The sequence below is a fragment of the Notolepis coatsorum genome (assembly GCF_963971535.1).
Source record: "Notolepis coatsorum genome assembly, chromosome: 2".
Classification (NCBI taxonomy): domain Eukaryota; kingdom Metazoa; phylum Chordata; class Actinopteri; order Aulopiformes; family Paralepididae; genus Notolepis; species Notolepis coatsorum.
The window spans coordinates 190,607,972-190,634,941 of NC_140166.1; the positions used below are offsets into that span (position 1 = coordinate 190,607,972).

General features: G+C 40.2%; 1 protein-coding gene across 1 annotated transcript; it reads right to left on the minus strand.

Annotated features, from left to right (window-relative positions):
- Positions 1-4,813: 4,813 nt before the first annotated feature.
- On the minus strand, positions 4,814-25,339 carry bsg (basigin). Its single transcript, XM_084307454.1, has 8 exons — positions 25,129-25,339; positions 16,849-17,017; positions 13,868-13,956; positions 11,998-12,137; positions 11,085-11,361; positions 8,017-8,041; positions 7,843-7,918; positions 4,814-6,552 (listed from the first exon to the last, which is right to left on the minus strand). Exons 1-7 carry the CDS (start codon positions 25,190-25,192, stop codon positions 7,858-7,860), a joined length of 825 nt encoding a protein of 274 aa, XP_084163580.1. The 5' UTR covers positions 25,193-25,339; the 3' UTR covers positions 4,814-6,552; positions 7,843-7,857.
- Positions 25,340-26,970: the final 1,631 nt, after the last annotated feature.

Sequence of the window (26,970 nt, forward strand, 5' to 3'; positions counted from 1 at the left end):
GTCATGTAGTACCTGTCGTGTCATATGCTTTATTATAGTCTCACCCATTCATTTCCTATTTGTTCAGGTTTGACCAGAAACACCACAGATGTACAACGTTTGAATAACACACTTAAAATTCAATGGATTTGATATGTTCAGATGCTGTGGAAGAATGCATGAAGCCTCAAGGCAATCAGATGAAAGAAGCCATATTTTCCATAGAAGAAGGTTGTAAATGGGCCAAATTTGACCGGAACACAATTCTAGGGTTAAGGAAAAAATTAACAAACCCAAATAATGAATAGCTTAGCAGTTATGTACTTTAAACTGAACATCTGTGACAAAAAAGGAAAACACAAGATGTGAATTTATTTTCCAAAATCATATTTCCTTCTGAAATATTACAAAAAGTCAACTGGTGGAATTTCTCAACGATGTCCATGTAAAAATGCACTAGCCTGGTCCCAAGATTGTAAATCTTCTAAATCTCACATTCGCTATTAATCTTGCTTGAAATGCCCATCCCATGTTCAATAGACATTCAATAGCCCCGACTTTGCTGAATCTGGGAATGTCTCAAGTCAAAGTCTATTAGATAATGAATTATTAACGTGACGTTAGATAGTTTAACATTATTGCATCATGGCCATCACCATTCAATAGCCTGGTCATGAAAATATGTCGAAATAGCCTTATCTCCCACACCTATTTGCTCAGCCAATGGCATGGCTAGTTTCTCACTGTATGTAAAGCGTGTGTGTGTGTGTGTGTGTGTGTGTGTGTGTGTGTGTGTGTGTGTGTGTGTGTGTGTGTGTGTGTGTGTGTGTGTGTGTGTGTGTGTGTCTGTGTATGCGTGTGTGTGTGTGTGTGTGTGTGTGTGTGTGTGTGGGTGGGTGTGTGTGTGCGTGTGCGTGTGTGTGTGTGTGTGTGTCCATTCTTGAGGTTGGCTGTACTTTTGATTACAGCTTAGAAGAAGCCTTTCTAACCAAAATGCTGAAATACCAACAGCTACAGCAGACCATCTCACAGCTATAGGCTACAGATGTAAACTCCTAGTTTTTATCTTTGGCAGCCTAGGCTAGGGCATGTGCACAAGTTGGTTGTGAGGGGCCTACAAATAGCCGGTCTCCCCAAAAGGAAGGCCAAGCAGTTAGCCAGGTACTGCTCAGTATCAGCAATTATAGGAAGCCGCTCAATTTGGAGGAGGCGCTGTTACCTTTTCCTATGATTCTGCCGTCCATGCACCTTGTACCTGACTTTCTTTCATAATTTCTGACTGCACTCGCAGTGTTTATGTCCTTTGTATGAGGCCTCCTTGTACTTCTGTTCATGTGGACATAAATAAAATGTTCAAATGTGTGTGTGTGTGTGTGTGTGTGCGTGTGTGCGTGCGCGTGTTGTTTTTGTTGACACCAGCCACAGGGAGGTGCTGGTCATAGAAGTAAACTGTACCTTTGATCTGTACATGGACCAGGCCTTCAGTGTGATGGCTGACCTTGGGTATAGGTGTAGATATGTAGATGGTAAACAAACTACCCTCCCACTCAGGGCATTATGGGGTAGAACACATAGTAGCATACTACAAGAACCTAGGGGTCCACAAAGACAACTTCAAACTGGAAATGGTAACAGATGAGGTACTCAAAAAACTGAGCGCCCTCCAACCGAACAAGGCCACTGGCCATGACAACATCCCCTCCTCAGCAGCCGCCATTACCCCAGTCATCACACACATAATAAACCTCTCCATAAAACAGGGACACGTCCCCAAGGACTTAAAAATTGCGAGAGTAACACCCCTGCACAAAAAGGGCAGTAAATTAGACCCAGGCAACTACCGCCCTGTTTCTATCCTTACCTCCATCTCGAAAGTCATGGAACATTTTTTATACGAACAGGTCGAAAAGTACCTAGCGGAAAAAAATCTAATCTACAAATTCCAATCTGGCTTCAGAACATCCCACTCCACTGATACATGCCTTCTCTATTTAAACGACCACATCAAACAAGAGGTGGATGCGGGCAAATACTGCGGCATGGTCATGCTGGACCTACAAAAGGCCTTCAACACTGTCAATTACACCATTCTGTTTGACAAGTTAAAAGCAATTGGTTTTGATAGTCTTATCAGTGAGCTGGATGCAATCCTACCTGGAGGGGAGAGAACAGATGGTGGAGGTAAACGGTACCCTATCCCCCCCCTCACAGTGAGCTGTGGTGTTCCACAAGGAAGCATACTAGGACCGCTACTGTTCCTAATTTATGTAAATTACATGTTGTCAGCTTGTGACTGCAACTTGTTCCTGTTTGCGGACGACTCAGCCCTGCTGGTCTCTGACAAGAACAAGTTACAAGTTGAAAAAACCCTCAGCTCGGAACTAGGAAAAATCTGCATATGGCTCGCTGACAACAAACTATCATTACACATGGGCAAAACAGAGTCCATTCTCTTCGGTTCAAATAACAAACTCAGCAAGACCGACGGCTTCTCAGTTACAGTGGGTGACAATATTGTCACAAGGAAAGAAGAAATTACCTACCTGGGCTCCATCCTAGAGGCAAATCTTTCCTGTGACAAAATGGCATCCTGTCAGGATCCGCACCAGCCTGGTTCGATTCCTGCACAGGCTGGCCACACGATCCCTCCGCCTCAGAAGGCCTGCCCTGCAGCTCCCTCTAGCGGACTCAATGTGTTACTCCCTCTGTTAATCGGTTTCCATATGTGTAATCTCCTGTTGTCCTCAATGTTTACGTCAATGTTCAATGTGTGTATTGTATTCCTGTGTGTGTTGCCCACTCTGTTTCCCGGTCTGGTTTAGTGTTGTATTTGTATGTATCATTGTTGTTCCTTACTGTCATGTTAGATATTGTCGTCATTGTTTGTTCTGCCCAGGTGTGTCTTGTTAGTGATTAGTGTCCCTATATATTCTGTCTGTTCCTGTCACTCCCCTGTCGGTTCGTAAACGTTTCTTGTCTCATCCGTTATCATTATCTGCCAGCTTATGCTGTGGTACTTATGATTTTGTTGTTGTAGTTGAAGCGAAGTAAAGCCTGATTCCAACTACACCCCGTTGTGTCCTGCCTATCTATCTCTCTCGTTCCTGTTATTGCTATTGGGTCCACACCACTAACAACGAATCCTTACAATCCAATGTAATAAAAAAAGTCAACCAACAAACTCGGATCTCCTCACTGGTAAACAAGAATACCCTGAAGACTCTGGCAGGAGCACTCATTCAAGGGTACTACGACTATGCTTGCACCTCATGGTACCAAAGCACCTCAAAGGCGCTAAAAACAAAATTACAAACATCTCAAAACAAACTGGTCAGACTACTGCTTGACCTTACTCCTAGAACCCACCTCACCCCTGCCCACTTTGACAAACTAGGATGGCTTAGAGTAGTAGACGACAGAGTACAGCAACTTGCAATGGGCCTGGTCTACAAGATACACTACACGACCAAGGTACCCATGTACATGTCAAAATACTTCCCAAAGGTCAGTGAATACCACTATCACAACACCAGAGGGAGCTCCACAAATCATGTTGAACCCAGATTCGGCTCAAACAAGGGACTAAACACGTTTCGCAATTATGCCACATCAATGTGGAACGCCCTACCCAAAGCTGTAAAGGAATGTATAGCGTTTGTCGTTTTTTTTAATTTATTAGCGATTTGAATTCATATTTCATCAATCTAGTCTCACGTTAGTGCAGCAACCTCTCTCTGAGCTCCATTGGGAAAATACCGCCCCCTATCGTCTCTCCCTGTGTAACTGCACCCCATTGGATTAGACTGATGGGGGGGGGGGGGGGGGGGGGGGGAATCCAGTTTCCTCATTTTACTTATCGGGCAAGCCATCCGAAGAGATCGAAGTGATAGCCGAGCTGGAAAACAGCGTGGAATACATATTTCCAGTACCCAGCGCTGAATCAATAAACACGATCGATATTTGGAATGGCGATCAGGAATTGGAATAATCTTTTTGGAGAACATCTTATCTGAGGTAAGGAATCTATTTTACCAGTCTTAGGATAATCGGATCTGTTTTCACAGAGATATCAGCGTTTGCCCTGTGTGTGTGTGCGCTGATCAGGAAATGAGAGAATAGATTTTTCAGCTCACTTCTCTAGCGTGCATAAGTACACATACTATCGATAATCTAGCGTTTATTTGAAAACGATTCATAAATAGGCCGAAAAATGAGTGTGTATTCCAGAATATTCCAGTAAATGCCGTTTATCGCGGAATCTTTATATTTTCCTGAAACGTTCAAGAAAACGAGGGCTTTTCAAAATGGTATAAAACGGAAATGAACCAATTAAAAAACAGTCAGTTTCGACAATGTTGACTGCAAACAAGTCATTGATAAGCGACGGCCAGATTAGACACATAGCCATAATTTAAGACATAGATTATGTGTTCACAATGCTATCATTGAAGTGGGTGCTGGCATTCAACCATGTTTTGACCATGTTCACCAGTGGCATCCAAAGTGTTAAAGCATTTTTTCATCTCCTGGATTTTTTTTTTTTTTTTTAGTTAAGAGGTTTTCTTCCGCCAGCGCCGTTATGTCTGTTATCTTCACGTACTGTTACCTGATGGTACATGCTGGCAAGGTCTATAGTGGAAAATAACTTCGAAAACACCAACCCAGGGAATCATCCAGGGCACCATTTCCTTCCTTTCTTACCAACACTAGATACTGGACATCTACCATGACACCAATGATCAGGGGATGGGACACACTCCAAATATGTGGCATAGGAATCACATCTCTGAATGCTGCAGTTTAGTGAAGTTTACCTTAGAAAAAGATCAATAGCTCAAAATCAAATAACTTTTATTAAGATTGTGCAAGTGTACAATTGCTGTCGAGTGTACTTGCTTGTTACAGTAACTAGGCAAAATAATTTACACACTTCTAAGGTCATTATATTATTATACTTTTGTTTAACTCTGAAATTGTACACATCCAGTCACAATACTAATCAGGTTAAATGAAACATATGGCTTCTGAAGTCTACACAAGGGAAGAGAGACAGATGTTTCACTAACAATTGCAAATGTTCATCCCAGGTCACATTTAGTTTCTACTACAGTGAAAGAAAACCATCACCTAATCAAACAAAAAAAAATCTGAACATCAGTGCTGAACAGCTATCAGAAGCAACAAATGTTACACCTCTCTTACTCTTGGTCCTTAATAACAGATATTTAATGTGGATGTGGCAACAGAAGTACAGGCCATTTAAGCTATTCTTTAAAGCATTTCGATAGAAAAAAAAAAAAAAAAAAGCATTACAGGATAGCTTTTTTGCTTTCCAACTATATGAACAGTGCCATTTCTTACATACAGCAGAAAACAAGATGGACATTGCATATAAATGTCATTCCCGCCTTCAAATTTTAAAGGTCCCCTCCTCAAAAACGTGTTTTTTTCTACTCCTCTTGGAGGCATGACTTTTGACTATAAAGATTGTAATGTGTGCAGAACGTATCACCAGAGCACCTTTTTCACATTCATGAGCGACCATGATAGGTTTGCAGGATTAGTTGCATCACAGATTGCCCAGCTGGCCACACAGTCATCCAGGAAATCCTAACTGCTAATGTGAAACTCATTATACGTTGATACATCTAATGATGACCTTTTTCCAGTGAAACTCTTAAGTTATAAGAAGATTGTGTAAGCTAAGAAGTGTTGTGTTTTGGTGAACCGTATTAGGTGGAAAAGAGAAAGTTAACCGGCTTGGGGGATGATGTGAGGGAGGGAGGGGCATTGATAGATCCTTGCATTCGCAATGAGGGCAACGTTGTAGGGATACAGCTACACCATTTTCAGTAGTTTATTGAACATTTTGTGGAAAAACCACACCAAAGAAATTGTTATTAAATATATATATATAAAAAAGGTGTTAAAAACACATGCGGAGGGGATCTTTAAGTACATTTAAATATTTAAGCTATAAACAAAATGTGGAAAACACAGAATAGAAAGTTAAAGTGGATCTTTAATATATAACTCTGCCAGACATGGATAGTGTGGTGTAATGTCAGGGCACACATCTGAAGTCAAAAGGCTTCAGTCATTGTTGAAAAAAAAATGGCAGTGATGTACAGGATCCAAAACATTTCACATCCTTATTATCAGTAGAACTTGTGCTGCTTTACATAGCGGCCACTCGGCTCACAAACATAAGAGCACAGATTGAGAATTGTGAGGGTCAGTGTAGGAAGCATTAGCACAAAAAAGACAATCAATAGCATTCCCCACGTAAACATTACAATGGTTTTACTAGACAAACACCTTGCTAGAACAGAAATAAAACTCATGCAATATTTTTGCCCCACGGCCTCAAGCTGAAATGTGTTACCCAGTGCACTACATGGAGGAATATAGAAAAAGAAAATAAAGCAGAAGGAAATCAGTCCATTTATCAAAACATTAACACTCAAGCAAAAAGAAAATGTTATTTAAAAATTGCAGGATGCACTAGATTATGTGCCACACAACAACAAAAAGCTCCTGAAATCCTTAGTTGTTGTCATCCAGGATGTCAATCTTGGAAGGGGGGGACAAGAGAGGAGAGGAGAGAATTAGACTGACATTTCACACATCCATAGAACAATTGGGCTACAAATATTATTGTTATACAACTTATGTGTGTTTTTTTTCTGTTTTCACCATATCAAATTGGGGTAATGTTCAATTCACATACATTCTTGAAGAGCTTGATCTATACAAACCAACATTCATTATTTTTGGAACCAAATTCAAACTAATTAACGATGCTTGACTAAATAAAATTGAAGGGTTGTAATTGAAACAAGCGAGTCAAACAAAACTACTCTGAATTACCCTGGATTCCCACTTGTTTTAGTCAGCTCATATTGATGATGTAGTGGCTCATATTGATGATGTAGTGGCTCATATTGATGATGTAGTGGCTCATATTGATGTTGTAGTGGCCAAAATGGGGAAAGGGGTTGCTATGGCAAGGAAACGTGTTAGCTATATCCCCTTCCATTCTTAATCAGGTAGTAAAGTCACTTGTTTTGTCATATCTAGAATATTGTCCAATCATATGGTCCTCAGCATCAAAGAGGGGGCTGAAGAGTTGGCACAAAACAGAGCTGCCAGGGTAGTTCTTCAATGCTCAAATAGAACAAATGTAACGTATGCATACACGCCTCTCATGGATGACTCCTTGTAAGCCATCTCTCATTTTTCAGAAATGTATTATCCTCAAGGAATCCAATATTTTTTGCTGATCAATTATATATTATTGAAAACGGTCACTGGTGTTTCTATTTCTTTTTTTAATCAATGAAGTTACCCTTTTAGATGTGAGTTTTTTGGAGGGTTTTCCCTCCGAGTTCTCATGGCTGCCATTGTGACAGATCATTGGAATGTTTGGTTGTTGAGGTTCTGGTCATAATTCTGACAGGGTTAACTGGATATCTAATTAATTGTGTCAGGCCTACATCTTCAATGTTGAGTATTTCTTTTTTATTTCCTTTATTCTTTTTCATATTTTAAATATTAATACTAATACAATTTATATTGCTATATTATTTCCTGTCTAGGGGCAGCTAATGGAGATCTAAATAAAACAATAAAACAAAACAATATAGATGGAAACCCCTCTATTTGGAACTTTATTTTCCCATTGTAAATCAGAAAATCTTGAGCTATAAGTGAATGAACTAAAGGATGAAAACACGTCTTATTTCTGGTGCTGGGGGCTACCCATTCCGTTTTTATGTTTGGATCAGTGTGCCTTTAATGCATTCGCCCAAGTCAAGCCTTTACCATCAGAACAAGTCGGTAAACACATTTGCTCTTACACACCTCTTCGTCATCTCTTTAGTTAGAGTTCCTTTGCCTCACATTCTTATCATTGTCGTTTGTGGCAACAGTGCTCTTCCTGAAAAAAAAAAGGCATTTTCAAATAAATGTGAGTTATGAGATCAAGACATGATCTGAGATTGAAGTCGATGTACAAAGTGGCTAGATTGTACTCACAGAGGAGCAGATCCTGAGTCGTCATCTTTACAGCAGCACAAAAGGACAGAGGGAAGAAAAACAACAGAGAAAAATAGTTAGTTGATGGCAAAACAGGACAGATGGGGTCTGAGCTAGGTTTGTGTGAATAAAATAAATCTTAAATATGGTTCCAAAAAGGCAATGGAAAGCTGAACAGAACATAAACCCACAAAGCATGCCCACAATTTGAAAATAATAATAATAAATAATAATTAATAATAAATAATAATAATAATAATAATAATAATAATAATAATAATAATAATAATAATAATAATAATAATAATAATAATAATAATAATAATAATAATAATAATAATAATAATAATAATAATAATAATAATAATAATAATAGCCCTAATCTGGCCTTTTAGCCAAAACATCCTTTTTCTTTTTATGTTGTATGGCACAGATGTATGTTGCAAAATGGCTTTTAGCTTACTAGAGTAGAATACTGTGTTCTCATGTACTTTTATCTGAGAAGATAATTTAATATTTTCATCTCTAAAATCTTTAATTACCACACAATGACCAGAATCTTCTCTAAGCATCACAGAGGCACATCATGCATAACACGCAAACAATAAGAACATGAGCCAACACAAACAGTTACTGTCTGTATATAGACAAAGCTGACCATATTGTGGCCATTTTGCTCTTATGGCATGCTCAGGTTGGGATTCCTTGGAAAGGGGAGGAAAGGAATCCCAACCTGAAGATGACATAAGATCAAAATGGCCACTGTGTAACTATGGTCAATAGAAGAGCATTCAAGCATATGGTCAATATGTATACACCAGACCAAGACCACAAATGTACCCATCTCAAGCCATGACCTCTTTTCTTGATCCTCCAAGGGAAGCAACAGTTGTGATTGGAGGGTAGGGCTGGATGGTATGGTCTAAAATGTATATCACGTATAATTTGAAGCGTAGACGGTAGCGGTATATATCACGGTATATTAACTTATCTTAAAATGTCTATATAAATGCTTCTGAAGGGGTAAAACACTGGCAGCTATTACTGTACTCTTGTATTACTAGGACATATTTCACATAGTACAGAGGTATTTTAAGAACATTTATTGTGCAAAACTGCAATAGAAAAATGCAAAACCTTTTCTCAAGTGTCTGCAGGCAGGTAACGCATATCTTGGATCGTGTTTTGACCATGTCTTTAAAGCCCTTTCGATCGACAGTTTGAAAAGGAACCATGTCCTTACACAAGTAAACAGTGACAGCGTTTGCTATGTCGGTCCACCGCTGGCTTTTTTTGTCATTGTTGAAACATAAATAATAAAAAATTAAAAGTATTCTGTTACAGCTGCTGAGCTATACTGTATACTATAGCTAATGTCCATCAATTATTCCTTTGGAATGAAATAAGTTCAAGAATCGAATCAGGATTGTTAGCAGAGAGCGAGAGCGAGAGCGAGAGAGAGAGAGAGAGAGAGGGAGGGGGAGAGAGAGTGAGGGGTGGAGCCGGCGTTGGCTTGCTGAGGCTACATCAAAAGGCTGCTAGAGTGGAGCTAACGTTAGCTTTCTGAGGGTACATCAACATTTAACATTACTTAAGATTTTTGCGCAACGTGGTCATTCCAGAATGGCGAGGATGCAAAGCATGTTAGACCATTGGATCCGACGCAGAGTTTACATTACACATAGAAACTGCGCGACTCGCGAGAGAAGTTGTCACACAGCTGTGTGCAATGCAGGGCTGAAGTGCTAGTTTGCTTCTAGAATTGAAGGTCCGCTCTGTTCCGTGTCTATTATGAAATGACAATTGCGCGTTGACACGCCCACTACGCAAAGCCTCTGTGCTCCTAAATAATTTTTCCAGTTCGCACATATCTATTTTTAGGGGGAAATCAGAGTGAAATAGTCGCACTGTGGAGCCCTGTCTCGGCGGGCTGGCGTTGGCTCTGCTCCTGGCAGCCCCCTCCCTCCACACTGTGTTGCTCTACCGGTCACAATGTATAGTCAAAATCCATACCGTAGCGCAAATTCATACAGTTTATACCGTTTATACCGTCCACCCCCATTGGAGGGTCAAGAAAAGAGGGCAGGGTTTGAGACATGTCAATTCACAGAATAGGGCAAATAGGCTAGCTCCCTGACATTAATGAGATAAATGAGAACAACGGACATTCCTTGTAATTAAAACGGATCAATTATCATGCATGAAGATCAAGATGCAGCAGACGGCATGCAGAAAGAATACGGATTCCTTTAATATTATTTTTAAAACCATACTTAATCTTGTTTTGCACAACCTCAAACCATTACACTTCAATTCTTCATCCGAGCAACATGTTAATTGACTCTTTCAATGGCTCAACCAAAGAAATCTGATTTTGAAGACTAATAAAAGAAGAATAAAGATCTTAATTTGCCAAGTTGGGCACAAGTCTGATGGAAAGGCCAGTGAAAGAGTGACGGGATCTTCAGATACATTCCTTTAAGAAGTGGCAACTATGAAAGCAGTGCATTCAGACTCCCATAGCTTTTATCAAAGCGGTCAACTCAGCTCAACCATTTCAGTCTGACATGCATTATGATCACTTACCAAAACGCAAAATCAGCAGCGAACAGAGAAGTAAAAGTGTAAAAATAATAAAAAGAATAGTTTCTATCACAACTACTTTAAATAAAACCACCAAACTTGAGGAAAAGGTTATACCAAATTAATCTTTTAAAATCAAGACCAGAAATGATAATAAATGTCTTTTAAGGAAATCAATTATGAATAAGGAAAAGGAATTGGTACAAAATACTACATTCACAACTATACAGCCCTAGACCTAAGAATAAACCTCAGTCAGTAAGGGTTCACAACCTGCCACTGGAGGGCAGTAATAATGACTCAGCTAAAAAGGGTGATTATGTCTGCAATTTAATTTCTCCATTTGTTGTATTTTAAATTGAATGGGGGATTGAGAATTCATGAATTATTCTTAGTGCATTCCGATAAAGGGTTGGTCTAGCCTATGGGCAAAAAGTTGAGAATAGTTGTAATATGACATAGTTGAGGGCGCACAGCCTACGTACCATCATTAATCTCATCAGGCTTTCTCCTCTTCTCATAGATGAAGATGATAGTGACCAGGATGATGACCTCAGCCACAATGCCCAGGAAGGGCCAGAGGGCGGCCAGGCGGCTGCGGACACGCAGGTGGATCTTGTCCATGGAGGTGCCAAGATCGCTGATTCCGGAGCAGATGTAGTCTCCCATGTCCTGCTCCATGTTCAGGTTGTCAATAGCCAGGGTGGTCTTGTTGGGGGTGCTCTTGATCTCATACTTGTCACTGGTGCCATTGACGATGGGCTGAGGGGTGTGAATACAGAGACCAACAAGCTCCTTGTTAGATTAGATTCAAAGTACAAGTACAGTACAACAAAAATAAGTTTGGCATCCAACCAGAGTGCAAATGTAACAGTAAAGTGCAATAGTAATATAGTTTCAAGTTCAAGTTGTTTTATTTGTCAGATAAGATACATGTATAATTATAGTGAAATGCTTGGTTCTGTATGACCCTCCTGAAATTGTGCTTCATACAGTAAAAAACATTAAAGAATAAAAGACCAAACACAATGTATATCAAAATATACAATACTAAAGTACAAAAATGAGGTAGAGAGGTAGTGCAAATCTTTGTACAGTGTACAGGTCATTAAACTGGGTATACAATATATGAATTAGTACTACTGAGTAATGGTGCTAATCAGATGTATGTACAGAGTTGTACATGGTTGGCTTTTTATTTTATTACATATACTTAATTTAATTTAATCTTAACTAGCTGAATTCAAGCCTATTTTCTTTTCTCAATCAAAATTCTTGGGTAGAGAGATGGTCACAGTGAATTTAATCTCCAGGGGGTGCTTCCTTTGTCTTGGAACTGTGAGACTACACGTTCATGTATAAAGCCTAACATCTACATTATGAATGTGATGAGCATACCGTTTGGGTGCCGTCTACCTCCACTTTGTACCAGATCCAGTTAGTGGGCAGTGGGTATCCATGGCTGACACAGACCATCACCCCCTTGTCTCTCTCATTGCCATGCTCGGAGTGTTTGTAAGCTCCAACATGGGGAGCCGCTACAAAAAGAGACAGAAAAACACATTCACGTTAGGAGGAATATTATGGAGAATTTACTTATCTCAAACCCTGCCCTCTGTTCACTTCTTAATCCTCCAATCAGAACTGTTGTGATTGGCGGAAAAGAGAGCAGGGTTTGAGATCAATTAAAGGTCCAATATTATCAAGAATGGTGTGGATTTGGCAATCTGGGAAAATATTTTACACAGGTAATCCTTCAGCCAGGACCCTCAATTGGATCAATTAGCTTTAATTAGCTGTCCTTTTTGGAGACTGTCCTTTTTGGGGCCAGTAAAGCCACCTTCTTGATTTACTGCCGACTTTATTAAGTATTTTACTCTCGGGTGTAGGGTAGCAGAAAAGGGAATCATTCATTTGAAATGTGGTGTATGCTACACCCACCAAAATGGCCTGTTCAATACAAGGGAAGAAACATTTTCTGGAATTTGATTTGACTAGTTAAAAATAAAATTAAAAAAGGAGTAAACATAAAAGAAAAAGTTCAGAAATTAGTGTTTGGTAGATTCTTTCTCTGTTGTAATAATGCTTCTTGGCAATACATTTTATACCGTTGGAAAGCCCGTTTATATTTACGTTTTAAATGGTGCCCCATTTGTAAGGAAAATGCATTTGTGAGATGAGCAGCACAGCTGAGTATGTGGGTTGCGCCCCCATGAAAAATGTGCCAAACCTTATTCAAACAGCTTATTCTGCTGTTGCTATCGACTCTTGTTTGGTGTTGTTTGGTGGATTGGATGACTGAAGTCTATCAGTCAGTAACAAGGAAGAAACAAGACATATTGGCAATTTTACAATTTATTCATTTAACAAACAGTCAGGAGCCTCAGTAGCGTGTGGAAGAACCATACACAGCCACAACAGCCTGGCACCTCCTCATGCTGGACACCAGGCATTCCACTCCTCAACCAGGATTTGGAGGTAGTCTCTGATAAACCCCGCTGTGGGGGCGAGCGTTGTCATCTTGGAGGATGGAGTTCGGTCCCAGACTGGAGATATGGGATGGCCACTGGTAGGGTGTGTAGGTGTGGAAAAGTGACCATAGCTCAGCGTAGGAAGGTCCGATCGAGGTCCATATCTGAGGAGGTGCCAGGCTGTTGTGGCTGTGTATGGTTCTTCCACACGCTACCGAGGCTTCTGACTGTTTGTTAAATTAATTAATTGTAAAATTGCCAACAGGTCTCGTTTCTTCCTTGTTACTGATAAGACTTCAATCATCCAATCCACCAAACAAGAGTCAATAGCAACTGCAGAATAAGCTGTTTGAATAAGGTTTGCCACGTTTTTCATCAGGGGCGCAACCCACACTCAGCTGTGCTGCAACAAATGCATGTTGCTTACAAATGGGGCACCATTTAAAAAAGGGAAATAAACAGGCTTTCCAATGGTATAAAATGTATTGCCAAGAAGCATTGTTACAACAGAGAAATAATCTACCAAACACAAATTTCCGAACTTTTTGTTCTATGTTTAATAAAATTAACACTGAACAAACATGTTGCACAGAATAATAATAATAAAAAAACATAAAACTATTAGAGAAAAGATACAAAATATGGTACCCAAGTTTCAGAGTAGGGGAAGGTTTACCTTTAACATATGTATGTTAAATAAATTAAAATTCTTTCAGTGCATGTTTGACCTGGAGCACTATGAAACGTCATGCAGTTATTTCTAATAGTTAATTACACATCAGGAGAATATTACTTACTTTTGACTTCAATTGCCTTCTGGACCACTGGGTCAGTGAGGAACACACATTCATACTTTCCACCAGATTGGGTACCAATCTTATTCAAGCTATGTGAGGGAGAAAGAAACGTGTTAGGAAGAAATGTTAGACACACTTTATGCAAGAGTTCTTGTCTTAGTTAGTTAGATATTTTACTGTCCCCATGGGGAAACTATTTTTCAGTTAATTTAATTAGTTTTTTGGAAAAGGCTAGGTACCGGAACCTACGGCCAGAAAGTCGCGGTTCAAAAGAGTTTGGCTAATCCTACCTTTTTCAAAACCTAGCCTAAAATGTTTAATGAAGACAGAGTTCCTACTCTTTTTAAAGAGATAATTTTCCAGGACATTTCAAATTATATGTGGCTGGTATGACAGACCGGGACCACACCCTAGAGTACAAATTCCTCTTTTGTAGAGGTCTCATTCAGTGCAGTGGTGATGCCTTATAGATGAATAGCCCTTAGATTCTTAGTAGGGCTGCTCGATTATGGTCAAAATCATAATCATGATTATTTTGATTGATATTGCAATCATGATTATTAAACACGATTACTCATTGATTTGAGAGCATCATATGATGACGACGACTGAACTTGTTTTATTTTTCTTCGACCAAAGGCTGCTTTTCTGTCATGTTCTACAAGTTACCAAAGACGTTTCAAAATAACTGGAGAAACGGGCCGTGGCTCCTGCCTCTCAACACGAGCAGAAACTACTGTTTGGGCTTGGGGGGAGAGGGGTGGAGCACACTGCTGTGAAGGGTGTACTGCATTTACAACACAAGACTAAATGAGAGCAACATGGACACAATAATTGTTTTATCTCGATTATCGTGTTTTCATGATCGTGGGAAGCCAAAAATCATAATTTAAATCGAAATTTGATGAATTGCCCGACAGCCCTAATGCTTAGACACTATTCATCTCTCTCTCTCATTAGATTCTTTCTACTCACTCTTGAACTTACACTGTCTTCCCCTCTAATTCTGTAATTAGAGAAAGGAACCGTAAACACTTTCTGCGCCAATCACATAATATTACGCGTTTGCTCGCCAGCGGTTGAGCGGTTGATCTGTAAAATTACGTTTTTAGATCCTTTGATATTTTCCCTCTGATCCACGTTCTAAATCTTCATCCGGGTGATTCTAGCCGTCCCTGGGTCGTTTGTATATGTTGGAATTGCAATGCCGATCGAATATCACCAGGTGGCAGTATCGTCTGTGTCTGAATTGGAATTGCATTGGCGTGGATACAGGTCTTCCTTTTTTTTATTTTTGGTAGGGGCTCCTCCTCCTGCTTGAACAGAGATTCACATTGATCGCCTCGAAATTCCGTTGCCTAAGCGTATTTTACCATCGAAACGTGTATAGACATATACACTGGCGATGGCGATGCGATAACTTGGAATTATTCTTTTTGGAATACCTTCTGGCTAAGGTAAGGTATATTCTATGTCTATTTTATGTCTATGAAACATGTTTTTCCATCTATCACAGTTCTGTGTTTTACCAGACGTAAAACATGCTCGACAAACACGATCACGGTTGATGATTTTGTGAAGGTACATATGTACATGTTATATACCTTTGATTTAGGAGTATTTGGGGGTTCAGGGAATCAACCAGAATGATTCGGGCTTATTGCACATAACACGTTTTATCTCGTGATCTATGAAAAGAGACTGGATTATCTTGGAAATGCGCGATGTTTAGCGTGTAATAAACTACAAACTACAGTGTGTAGAAACAAAAAGAATTGTCCATGTTGCACTACAAGTAGTCTCTGTCAAATGAGCCACACCATTGTCTCCACAGCTATGATACAGAACACACACAGCTTCGCAAACATAGTGAAACACTGCGGAAACGACTATTTTAAGCTGGCCATTTAGCGGTAGAGATGGATAAAATACTGTACTACTAAATGGTGAGATGCAGATAGCTTCGAACTACAGCAAACTAACAATATGCTATATGATTATTAATTCTGTTCTGTGCCTTTTATGGATTCAAAGTAAACGCCACTATAAGTGCAGTGCAATAAAGACTACTTCAAATATATAAAAAGTTAAAAATAAAAAGATGCTCAAAGTATGAGTATGAGAATAATTTCCCAGGACAACACAATTTTCCATTTTACTCTAATTGAAAGACTACAACCAGTAACTTCTAACATTTTGCCCATGCAACTTTGCCAGCAAAAAACGGCTTTCCTTAAGACACAGAAGAAAACCTTCCATCAGCTTGTCGACGCTGAGGGGCACAAACAAGGCTACCGACTGTCCATCCGACATTTCAAGTCCCCCCTGGCAATAACAATCACACTTTTGTTTGGAGCTGCCGTTTTGCACTGCCCTCCCTGCTCTTTCAGTCTGATGGGGAATTAAGGTCAGAGCAAGTGAGCGGACTGCTAGGGGCATTTATCCCTGCTGCCAAGGCTACCGGCAAAGCTGCACGTCTGCGCAATGCGTCCCACTGCTAATCAACAGCAGAGAATGGCTGAATGGAGCTCCAAGAGCTGCTTTTAATGGAGGCAGCCAGGGAGGGAGGGGGAGAGGGCAAGTAGGGAGAGGCGAGGGAGAGAGAACGGGGGAGTTTAATGATATGAGAGAATAACAGAAAGGGCAAGAGTGGGAGGGAGAGAGATGGCAAAAGAGAGGCAGGCAGCTATGTGGAGAAATGCATTGAAGAGCGCTTAGTGTGGTTCATTAATTCATTACCACTGTGCTGTCCTTCAGTATAGTGTTGGCCAAATAGTAAAACATGAACAAGCTTCTCAGACAGAGAAAAGTCTGCAGCTCTATTAACTGTTGAGATGGCAAGCATTGCCAGATACAGGACCAAGGCTAAATATGCTACCATCAGCAAGCAAGCTCCTGTATTGTTCCATAAAATAGCTGCAAGGCATATCTGTCCATATGGCATAATTGGCTGGGATATCATAGAGACTAAAGCTACTTACGTAAGCACAGTGTGTGGAGTGTTTTCCAGGGACTTGGTTGCATCAATGATTTTGCCATTGAACATCCAGTGGTGGCCCTTGATGGGAAGAGTGGTCTCAGTGAGGTTGCATTTCAGCTCAGCAGAGGTCTGGTTGGTCACCTCAACCGGGTCCGTAATGATGACTGGTGCTGAAGATGCAAATAGAAGGGTAAAATAAATATATATTCTGAAAACATCAAAACCTCCATTTCATAAGCAAGTAGTACCCTTTAAACATGCTTTTTGTGACTGATATTAATAAATTTCATATCAGGGGAAAAAAGAGGCATAAACTGTCCATGTGCTACAGTGACCTTTTCCCCTTCCTGTTCCTGGGAGGCACTAGGACTGGCCATCTTGAGGTAGCGGATGCCTCCGTTGTATCTTTTTGTAGCTCCATATTTAACCATCATTAGTTGAAATTATGGCTGGGTGGGAGGTATACCGAATTTGAAGGTACACAATCATGAATCCATGCCACGGTATGATTTTTTTTTTATTTGATATTGTATATCAATGATATTGTAAAAAAACATGTTTTAAGTTTAAAATGTTTTCCCTTGCAACAGATATTTTGGCATCACCCAGCCCTAGTTTAAATATTAAAAACTCATCCCATTGTTTGTAGAGGTCCTTAAGCTTTAAATCAATGCTGAGAAACTGTTGGCCATGGAGGTACTACCAAGAGTTTGAAAGGACAGGTCACAATGAATAACATACCATCTACACAGCATGTTCACAAACATGTCCTTGGTGCACAATTTTGCTACTAATGACCTGGAACTTACCGCTTCCAAGCAGGAAAACAAATCACTTCTCTAAATGTTAAACCTGGATAACTAAAGCAACATAGGAGGTACAGAACTTTCCAAGAAGGGTCAAATGTACAACACCATAATGGAGAGCTCTGTCCCTCCCTACCAGCAGAGGATGGGAGAAACAGGGTGAGGATTCGGAAGCTAGGAGATACAATAGTCTACAATGAGGATATAGGAATAGGATCTTGCAATAAACACGTGCAGAAGAAGCAACCAAAGGAGGTACAAAAAGGTACTGGCAGTCAGACAAATAAACTGCCAGTCAAAGAGATTTAAGAAGATGGGAAGGTGTTGGTAACTGACCAAATGTGTTGCTAAAAAGAATACTGGACCAAAAGGCAGAAAAATGCCCTATGACTGAGAATGTATCACTATAAATTAGTTGCCATCTTCTGTACACAATTTAGTAGACTATTAGCCAAAGGAAAGGTATATGAGCATCAACAAAAAAAGAGCATTGCCAATGTTAGTAGTTATCAATTAAGGAAAAGGCCAGCAAAATAGACATCTACAAAAAGCCATTCTAATAATGAATCTGACCCCTTTTAAAAACAATAATTTAACAAGCCATCTAAATTGCATATAGGCTCTTATTTTTTCAAACAGCAGCCATTTGCAGGTTTCTAACCTTATGATCAGTATTATACAGTATAAAAAAACACACTTCAAAATGATCATGCGCCTCAAAATGGATTTTGGAAAAAAAAAAAGGAAAATTCTGGACATGGTAAAAACAAAAGGAATCAGATTGGAGGCAGGAGGTACAACAGGTCTAAGGAGAGGCCCGGCCACAGTATCACAGCCAGGTTTCTTCTCCACTACTGGACGGGAGTTCTGGAGGAGTGGAAGGGGAGAATGTGCGCTGGGTGAGGCAGGAGGAGGGAGAGGGCACTGGACCAGGGAGTGGAAGAGTGAGGGTGAGAGTAACAGGAGCTGGACCCTCGGGACACCACTAATGGAGAGACAGCAGCCAAGCAGTTAGGACTGAAGTCTTGTCCTTTTTCCTAGGCCACTCACTTTCGATCACAATAATGTTCGCCTGTGAGCGTATCCACTTGATTTTGGGCGTCTTCTTCAGATCGTTGCGGTCGGGGTCATTGGAAGCACGGCACTCGTAGGTGCCCGAGTCGTCGAAGGTGAGGTTAGTGAGGTGAATGGTGCTGGCGGCGTGTTCAATATATGTGGCATTTATTCTAATGCGGTCCTCCCGTGCCCCATCAAAGAGCTGGGTGAGGGTCTCGTTGTGCTGCTCGCCCTCTATGAACCACCACTGCACCTCTGGTATGGGGCTTCCTATCACCTCGCAGTGCAGCTCTGCACCGTCATCCATCACTTTCATCTGGGACAGGGGACACTTGGTAAAGCCAGCTGAGCACCGTGTATGGTCAAGCCCAATGTGCCGGCAGGGATAAGGGGAGGTTTCAGATCGAGCAGTAACGTTAGTTATGGATCAATATGGATTTTGATTGTTTGGTTTGGTCGGTCGATTTGATGAGGTGGTGATGAAGTTATGTTAACAACAAGCAGGCAAAAGAGGAAGAAAAGAAAAGGTTAATAGAACACAAATGATATGATAACAAAACATGACAGAAGGCACATAGAAAAGGCATGGATTAGAGCATCATTATAATCCAATTATTATTATATATTCTTTTATCATGGTACTCTGACCCATTGAAACAATAAATTACATGCAACAACAATGTAAAAGGCAACTGTCCCATCTTAAACCCTGCCCACTTTTCTTGATCCTCTAATGAGTTTGTCCGAGGGACGCAACAATTGTGATTGGATGATCAAGAAAAGAGGACATCAATGCATTCTCACTGGGGGGGGGGGGGGGGGGGGGGGGGGCAAAAAGAAAAACTGTGATGAATTAAACAAAATATGAAAAAGCCAAAGCAGGTGAGGTTGAAATGAAAATGTATTTCACTCATTTAAAAGATGTGTCAGCCCTGGACCAATATTTAGCTTCTTATCACTTAGTCCTAAGTGTGAACCAGAGGTGGTTAACACATTAATCTATGCTGCCTAGAAACACAAGCTCGTTTTTAGGACATTCCTGCAGAGGATTTAATACTTGGGCGGGGCCAGAGAAGGATAACATTCTCACACTGCAGGCCAAACCATGTTGAGCTGGCTCCCCTGTAGTGCCTTTTCCATCCCCTCTTACACAAACAATCTTAAACTAACATACAGTACAAAACCTTAGCCGGACCCCCTGACTGTCCAGAACTATGGAGAAAAACAGCAGCACAAGATCAAGGATGAGAACCTGCCGTAAATCAAACTGTGAAGTCAGGTGCTTAGTTGGAGGTGGACCAAATCCCTGGGTGGGCTAAATATTGCTTTGGCCCATATAAGAACAGTCACGCCCTGTTATTTTCATGACCAGACACTCTGTAGAAACAAAGTAGGACTGTGTGTGTCTCATGCGTGCATCATACCATAGACCAGGGCATAGTACACTTACAGTGGCACACTTGTAATAAATATAAATATTGTTAACCATCTTGGTAACCGTCAGCACTATCTTTATTGATTTATGGAAAGCATTTGACACGGTTGGCGATAATATTTTAATAAATAAGCCATCTTCCACAGGTTTGGATGAGCTTTGTTGGTTTTATGATTATCTCCTGTTGTCCACTTTTATTTACATCATATATAAATATTATTCTCTTCTCTGCATTGTGATGTACATTTTTATGCAGATCTTGAGTAGATCACTGGCTCCACACTTAAATGTGCCACTACAGATTTACTGCCTGCTTTTGATGCCTTTCAGATATCTCAATAATCACAAGAGTATCTTAAATTTGGTATTTTCAAGGTCTTGTGAGCAATACTAGTAATATTAGTATTCATACAATTCAGGGTCCTCAAATTGAAATTGTAGAATATTATAAATATGTATAAAATATTATATTGATACTGTTGACAGTCTGTGGAAAGTGTTTAACACACTATTTTATTAATGAATTATAATTTCTATTTATATCTAACCAACTCTCTATTCATTGATTAATAATAGTAATTTGTCTATGTGTTGAGAAAATACTTTCCACAGAGACTGTCAAGTCAAGAGTATCAATGAGGCCCATATCAAAAGCAGCACACAAGTGAACGTGGTTGTGAGCAATGTGCCTCTGTCTCTAAATATCATGTGACCTTTTTAGCTAAGGGTAGCCTTACCCTTAGCCCCACTAAAGGTCACCTTCATACTGAATGCCACACAAAAAGTTCACAATTAAATATAGGCTATGATCCCAACGTGGAAACAATAACAACCTACCGCCTAATTGTCATTTAAAAAAAATGATCAACCCTTTGTAATCTACCCATTTTTACAAACCGATTCTTGAGAGGGTTCACAATAAGATACAAGGACAAACTCCACAGTTCATGTCATTGGTTTACTCATGGTAAACAAACAACTACCAGGCCTAATCAATATACAAACAGTACAACCAATGATGGCACTTCAGGTCCAGGCTAAGCTATAAAAGACTACCAGCGATAAACAATTTACATGGCACTGTTATGTAAATCAGCTGGCCATTGATAGTCTATTTTGGATCGTCTGATCAGATAAATGAGCAGCCAGGCCAATGTTTTCTCTATACTCATTCAGCAGAAGTTCAAATACATGTGGTAATGAGCCCTAACCCAGCCATTGTGTGCTCGTTTATTTTAAATAACTGGCTCTTCCTGAACGTGTACTACCACCACAGAGAACTAGTTTTCACATACCTGCCTTTCACAATAACCCACTTTTCAGATGAAGGCTATGCTGCTAGAGAAGGAGCTTAAACTCCAGGGAAATCTAATTTTAATCCTGATCTGGAACTGCCATTAACTAAAGCAGGAAAGGTCCTAAAGGATGGGGTCTGAAAAAGTCTGTGTAGACTTGAGACATTCTAGGAACTTACCCTAGCATAGCCCTCTGCACAATATATGCAACTCTCTAGTCTCTACTAAGCCAAGGCACGAGGGGACATATTTTAACCATAAATGAATCACTGAGCATGTGCATTTTCAGCAAAGCCTTGCTTCACTCATACAGTTAACCCTTTCACTAGCACACTACAGAAGGTCAACCCTTTACTATCACACTAGACGGTTAACCGGTTATCTAAACTCTTGACTTGACTTGACTAAAAAAATCAAACCCTAACTAACCTTACTGTCATGCACTTAATAAACTAACCTACACTGTAACACGCAACACTTGGATGACTGATGACTTGTCGTACAGAACTTGTAAGTCGCTTTGGATAAAAGTGTCAGCTAAATGACTAAATGTAAATGTAGTAAAGGGTTAACCTTCTGTAGTGTGGTAGTATTGTCACAGTGAAAGGGTTAACCATTTGGTAGTGCGGCATTGAAAGGGTTAAAAACACATCAGTTCAGCCGGTCTTGATTCTTAACACTGATGTTATGTACCAAATAGCCTATCTAGCCTTATTCCTCATAATGTCATGGGGACCAAAAATGTTAAGGTCTCAAATTAATTATTGTGAACGTTTCTCTATTATCACTAAACTCAAATCTTATTTTCTTAACAAATTGCACATGTAGTATTACTATAATCCAGGAAAATTTCAAACAAAGCCTGTTTAAATATTTGGACAAACACTGAAAACATGTGCCAATTATGATTAGCATAAGTGAATTATTCAACAAAATGTTGCATAATGGCTCAACTACTACCACCGTACACGCCAGAGGCTGTGGGTTTAGAAAATCAGCAAAGCTCTCGTTCTTAACACTTTGAGTGCCAGCAACGAGATTTCATGTTAGTTCATGCCAACCGTTGAGTGCCAGCCAACGAGAGATCTCGTTTTAATAGTTTTTTTTATGAGCGATTTCCATTCATATTTCATCAATCTAGCCTCCCGTTACCACTGTAAACTCTCTGAGCTCCATTGGGAAAATACCGCCCCCTATCGTCTCTCCCTGTGGTACTGCACCCCTTTGGATTGGATTGAATGAAAAAAAAAGTCCTGCTTCCACATTTTACTTCTCAGGGATGTAACTCGAGCCGATCGGATTCATTGTGGACCATCAGAACAGCGTGGAATCGGTGTTTCGACCACCCAGCGTTGGATCAATAAACGCGATCGATATTTGGGATGGCGATCAGGAATTGGAATAATCTTTTTGGAGAACATCTGATCTGAGGTAAGGAATCTATTTTTACCAGTCTTGGGATAATCAGAGATTTTTTCACAGAGATATCAACGTGGGCCCTATGTGTGTGTGCGTGTGTGCCCGCTATAGCGTGCATAAGTACACATACTATCGATAATCTAGCGTTTATTCGAAAACGATTCATAAATAGGCCGAAAAATGTCAACGTTTTTTGTGTATTCCGGTATATTCCAGTAAAGGGCGATTATCACAGAATCTTCTGAAATGTTCTGGAACTTTCATAAAACGAGCGTTTTTCAAAATGGTATAAACGGAAATGAACCGATTAAAAAACAATCCGTTTCGACAATGTTGACTGCAAACAAGTCATTGATAAGCGACGGCCATATAATACACATGGCCATAATTTAAGATATAGTTTATGCGTTCGCAAATATGAGAGCTCTATCATTGAAGTGGGTGGTGGCACGCAACGGGGTTCCGGGGCACCGGACCCGTGGCACGGAAAGTGTTAAAAGTGTAGTTTTGTGAAAGTCAGAGAAGTGAATAATTTCTAAGGTATATTTTCACAACTGAATAAACAAATTGCACTTGGATCCCTGGAACACTGTTTGAAGCTAGAAAGCTACCCTACTAAAATATACTATTTCATTGTATAAGGCCATGTATGATTTACATTTACATTTAGTCATTTAGCTGACGCTTTTATCCAAAGTGACTTACAAGTTCTGTACGACAGGTCATCAGGAAGGGTACAACTCTATCAGCTGAGTAACAATATTCATCAAAGTGTTGCGTGTTACAGTGTAGGTTAGTTTATTAGGACAAGTGCATGACAGTAAGGTTAGTTAGGGTTAGATTTGTTATATATATATAAATAAAAAAAATCAGATAATAGTTGTATGATAACATAAAATAGAATTCTAAGAATTACAGTAAATGTTGTTGCAGACTCCGTAAACAAATACCCTTCCTCCGAAACTGCATAGCGTACCTTTAAATAGACATGGCATTGGTTGTGATGGAATGATATAATGAGATTTAGGTAATCTGCAGCAACCTGGGCCTGCATTCTCGGCAGAAACTAAACAAATCTGTGACAAAATAAACACAAACTGTGCATGAGTTTGTGTAATGTTTGCATAGCAGCATAGTAGAATGAGCTGAAGCAAGCAAGATCATTCAAAACACTGAAACCTAATTGAGACCTTTGCATATTGTTGTTGATGTATGCAAAGATCCTTCCCCCGGTTCCTAGTATTTATAGCTTGACAGCTCCACTGAAGACAACTGTCTTGACAACAAAAGTGACTCATTTGAAACTGTTTACACACGTCATTCACTGAGAACCACGAGTTGGGCCTTGGCCAAAAATGTAGATCATGGAAATAAGATTATTGTGGTCACAGCAGCAGGACACAATCAGCAAAAAAATTTAATTGGCAAACGTAGGAGTCAGCTATTGAGCAAGACATCAAATGGCCAAGTACAATGACGTTGGGATAGTATTAATAAACAGTAGACAATCGTTAGTTAAGGTTAATTTAATTGTGGTGGTTAAGCTAGGTGAGAAGTATAGGCCTTGATTCATTGATCAAATGTAGAATGTTTCAATCAGCTCTTATAGTTAGAAGAAGCAAAGACACAGCAGCCACTGCCAGTGGGGAAGTGCCTTCTTTACCAATGGACCAGTCACCCATCGGCTGCAAATTCTGCAATGAGTGACTACTAGTCCCGGTCGGGATTAACGCGACCACACTGATCTATGGTTACTACTAGAACCCAGCCCCGAACAGAGCGACCCCCGTGACTCCACGAGCGACGCCAGAGAGAATCGCCCCCGCCGTCCATATTGCCACAGCAAGCAATGGATGATCAATGGCTAACATTAGCATGGTGGCTAACGGTGGAAAACGATCGCAATAAAATACCGAATAGCTAGTAGTGGCAGCTACATTCGCGGGCGGTATCAAGCGAATCAACTAACGTCCCTTTAGTAACTATAACATTAGCATATTTTGCCAAAACCCCCATACATACACACAATACAGGAAAATAATGTCTGGTCAGTTATTAACCAGCCAACAGCCACTAACTAACGTGGTACTGGGTGTTTAATGTGACTCCATGTCTGAAACACTTCACTAGGCCCGATGTTCGCCGTTACACCTGTAACCACGGGGTTATTATTTAAAGGTGAAATGTAACGTCGATATATCCAGAGTATACCATCAGTCTAACGTTAGATATTCTGAAACACCATGGCTAACGTTAAATTCTTAACCTACCTGTCGAGGCACTGGCTTGGTAAAAGCACAAGACGAGGGCAGATATACCCCACAGTAGCTTCATGTTGAATATCTGTATTCGAAACCTATTCCTTATTATTGGCCCTACTTCGTCGAATAAACGCTATAACTACTGCCGATGTCCCTGCTTCCGTTTCTCTGGAATCACCATAGACAGAGTCGCTCGTCCTCTAGCTGGACCTCTCGCGCACTCAGCGCACGCAACGAGCCAGCACGTGACGTCACATGACGCGTTGTTTTTGGGCGTGGCCACGGTCTGTCACAGGGCTTTCTTTTCCTTCATGCTTCTCCTCAAGGCTCATAGCTAATTCAACCCTAAAGACAAAGTGTATTCATATATGTATATACATATATATAAAGGTGGCTTAGTTACTTTTAAAGACGTAAACAAAATCAATAAATACCAAAACATCACATCAAATTCAGGAACAGGTTCCATGGGAAATCAAATGTACAGCCTACCTACACTATTTTTACACATGTGCTCCTTCATGAACCTTTTAACCCCCAGGGAGTTAAAAACACAATGTGAAGGAAACAGAGGAAGAACACTCCACCCCTAGTAAAATAGTAATAGTAAATGTGTCCACCACATGCTTTTTAATTGGGCCTAATCTTTATAATGCAGAGCAACGACACAGAAATCAGTCCCCAAGACAAACACCTTGCATGGAATAAATCGGCAGCAATGGCTTTTAGGAAATTACGCTATTGTGCTTCCCTCTAGACTCGAGCTCTTCCAGGTTGTCCTCAGAGGCTGTGTGATGTCACTGGAACTATAAGGGGTTAGACGCAATCCCACAGGGAACATCACTTGCTTCTCTGGTAAAACAATAGTTTGTGATTATTGCCTTCTTTTCCATTACTTAGCAGCACAACTGGGCTTTGGTTATACACAAGAAAACAAAACATACAATCCAGAACAGTGTGATAACAATGTTCAATAATAAGTACAAATGCACCGTCTCAGGAAACACATTACACAGAAAAGCTCCAGCCGCCAAACATCTTAACCACAGCACCATACACTCAGTAAAATGGACAGATTGTATCAAATGCTTCCTTCCTTGGACTTATGAAAAGTTCGATGAGTCCTGTCAACTCGTAAAGTTGGACATTTCCTAGTTTCCCACCTGGAAATGTCACTCGAATGGCTGACCAAGTGATAAATACCAGTGGTAAAATCGGGGCAAGTTCCATGATAGCCGAGTTTACGGGTTGTAACGTATCAGTGACCTTTCACCTTGGGGCACTCCAGCTCAAGATGGGAGTATCATGAGACATTATCAAAAACATGATGTATTTATAACATATTGGGATCCCTAACATTTTATCAAATCGCATGCAACAAAATGTTGGATCTGATTGGTCCTGATTTTTCTGACCTAACCAGTGCACCCGAACGCCATCGTTACGTATATACCACTTGGTCACATGATAAATGTACGACTTTATGATTTGACAAGGACTGACTGAATGCACCATAATGTCCTGGAATTTCAGATGTTGTAAAAAGTTTGGCATCTTTAATGGGGAACACCACCGATTGGTGACGTGACTGGGATGTACAAATCTGGGGCTGCTCCATAGACTTTGAATGGGCCTCGGACTTTATGACGGCATACAATATTTGTGAGGTCATGCATCCAAATGAGCTTTATACTCTAGCAATGCTAGATTGTAATTTTAATCATTTGGGTGTAAGAGCTCAAACATTCTATGGTCTCCTAAGAGTCAAGAGGCCCATTACATCACCGATTGGAGTTATCTCCGATTTATAGCTTTAGAAGAGTGGTACATGTTCACAAATACTGACTTAAC

Bases quoted from the DNA above. Each gene is read 5' to 3' on its own strand.
- bsg (XM_084307454.1), bottom strand. From the start codon at position 25,192: ATGAAGCTACTGTGGGGTATATCTGCCCTCGTCTTGTGCTTTTACCAA. The intron at 13,957-16,848 runs GTAAGTAGCTTT...TCCCTCACATAG, and splicing joins ACTCCACACACTGTGCTTAC to CTTGAATAAGATTGGTACCC. The intron at 11,362-11,997 runs GTATGCTCATCA...CACACCCCTCAG, and splicing joins AGGTAGACGGCACCCAAACG to CCCATCGTCAATGGCACCAG.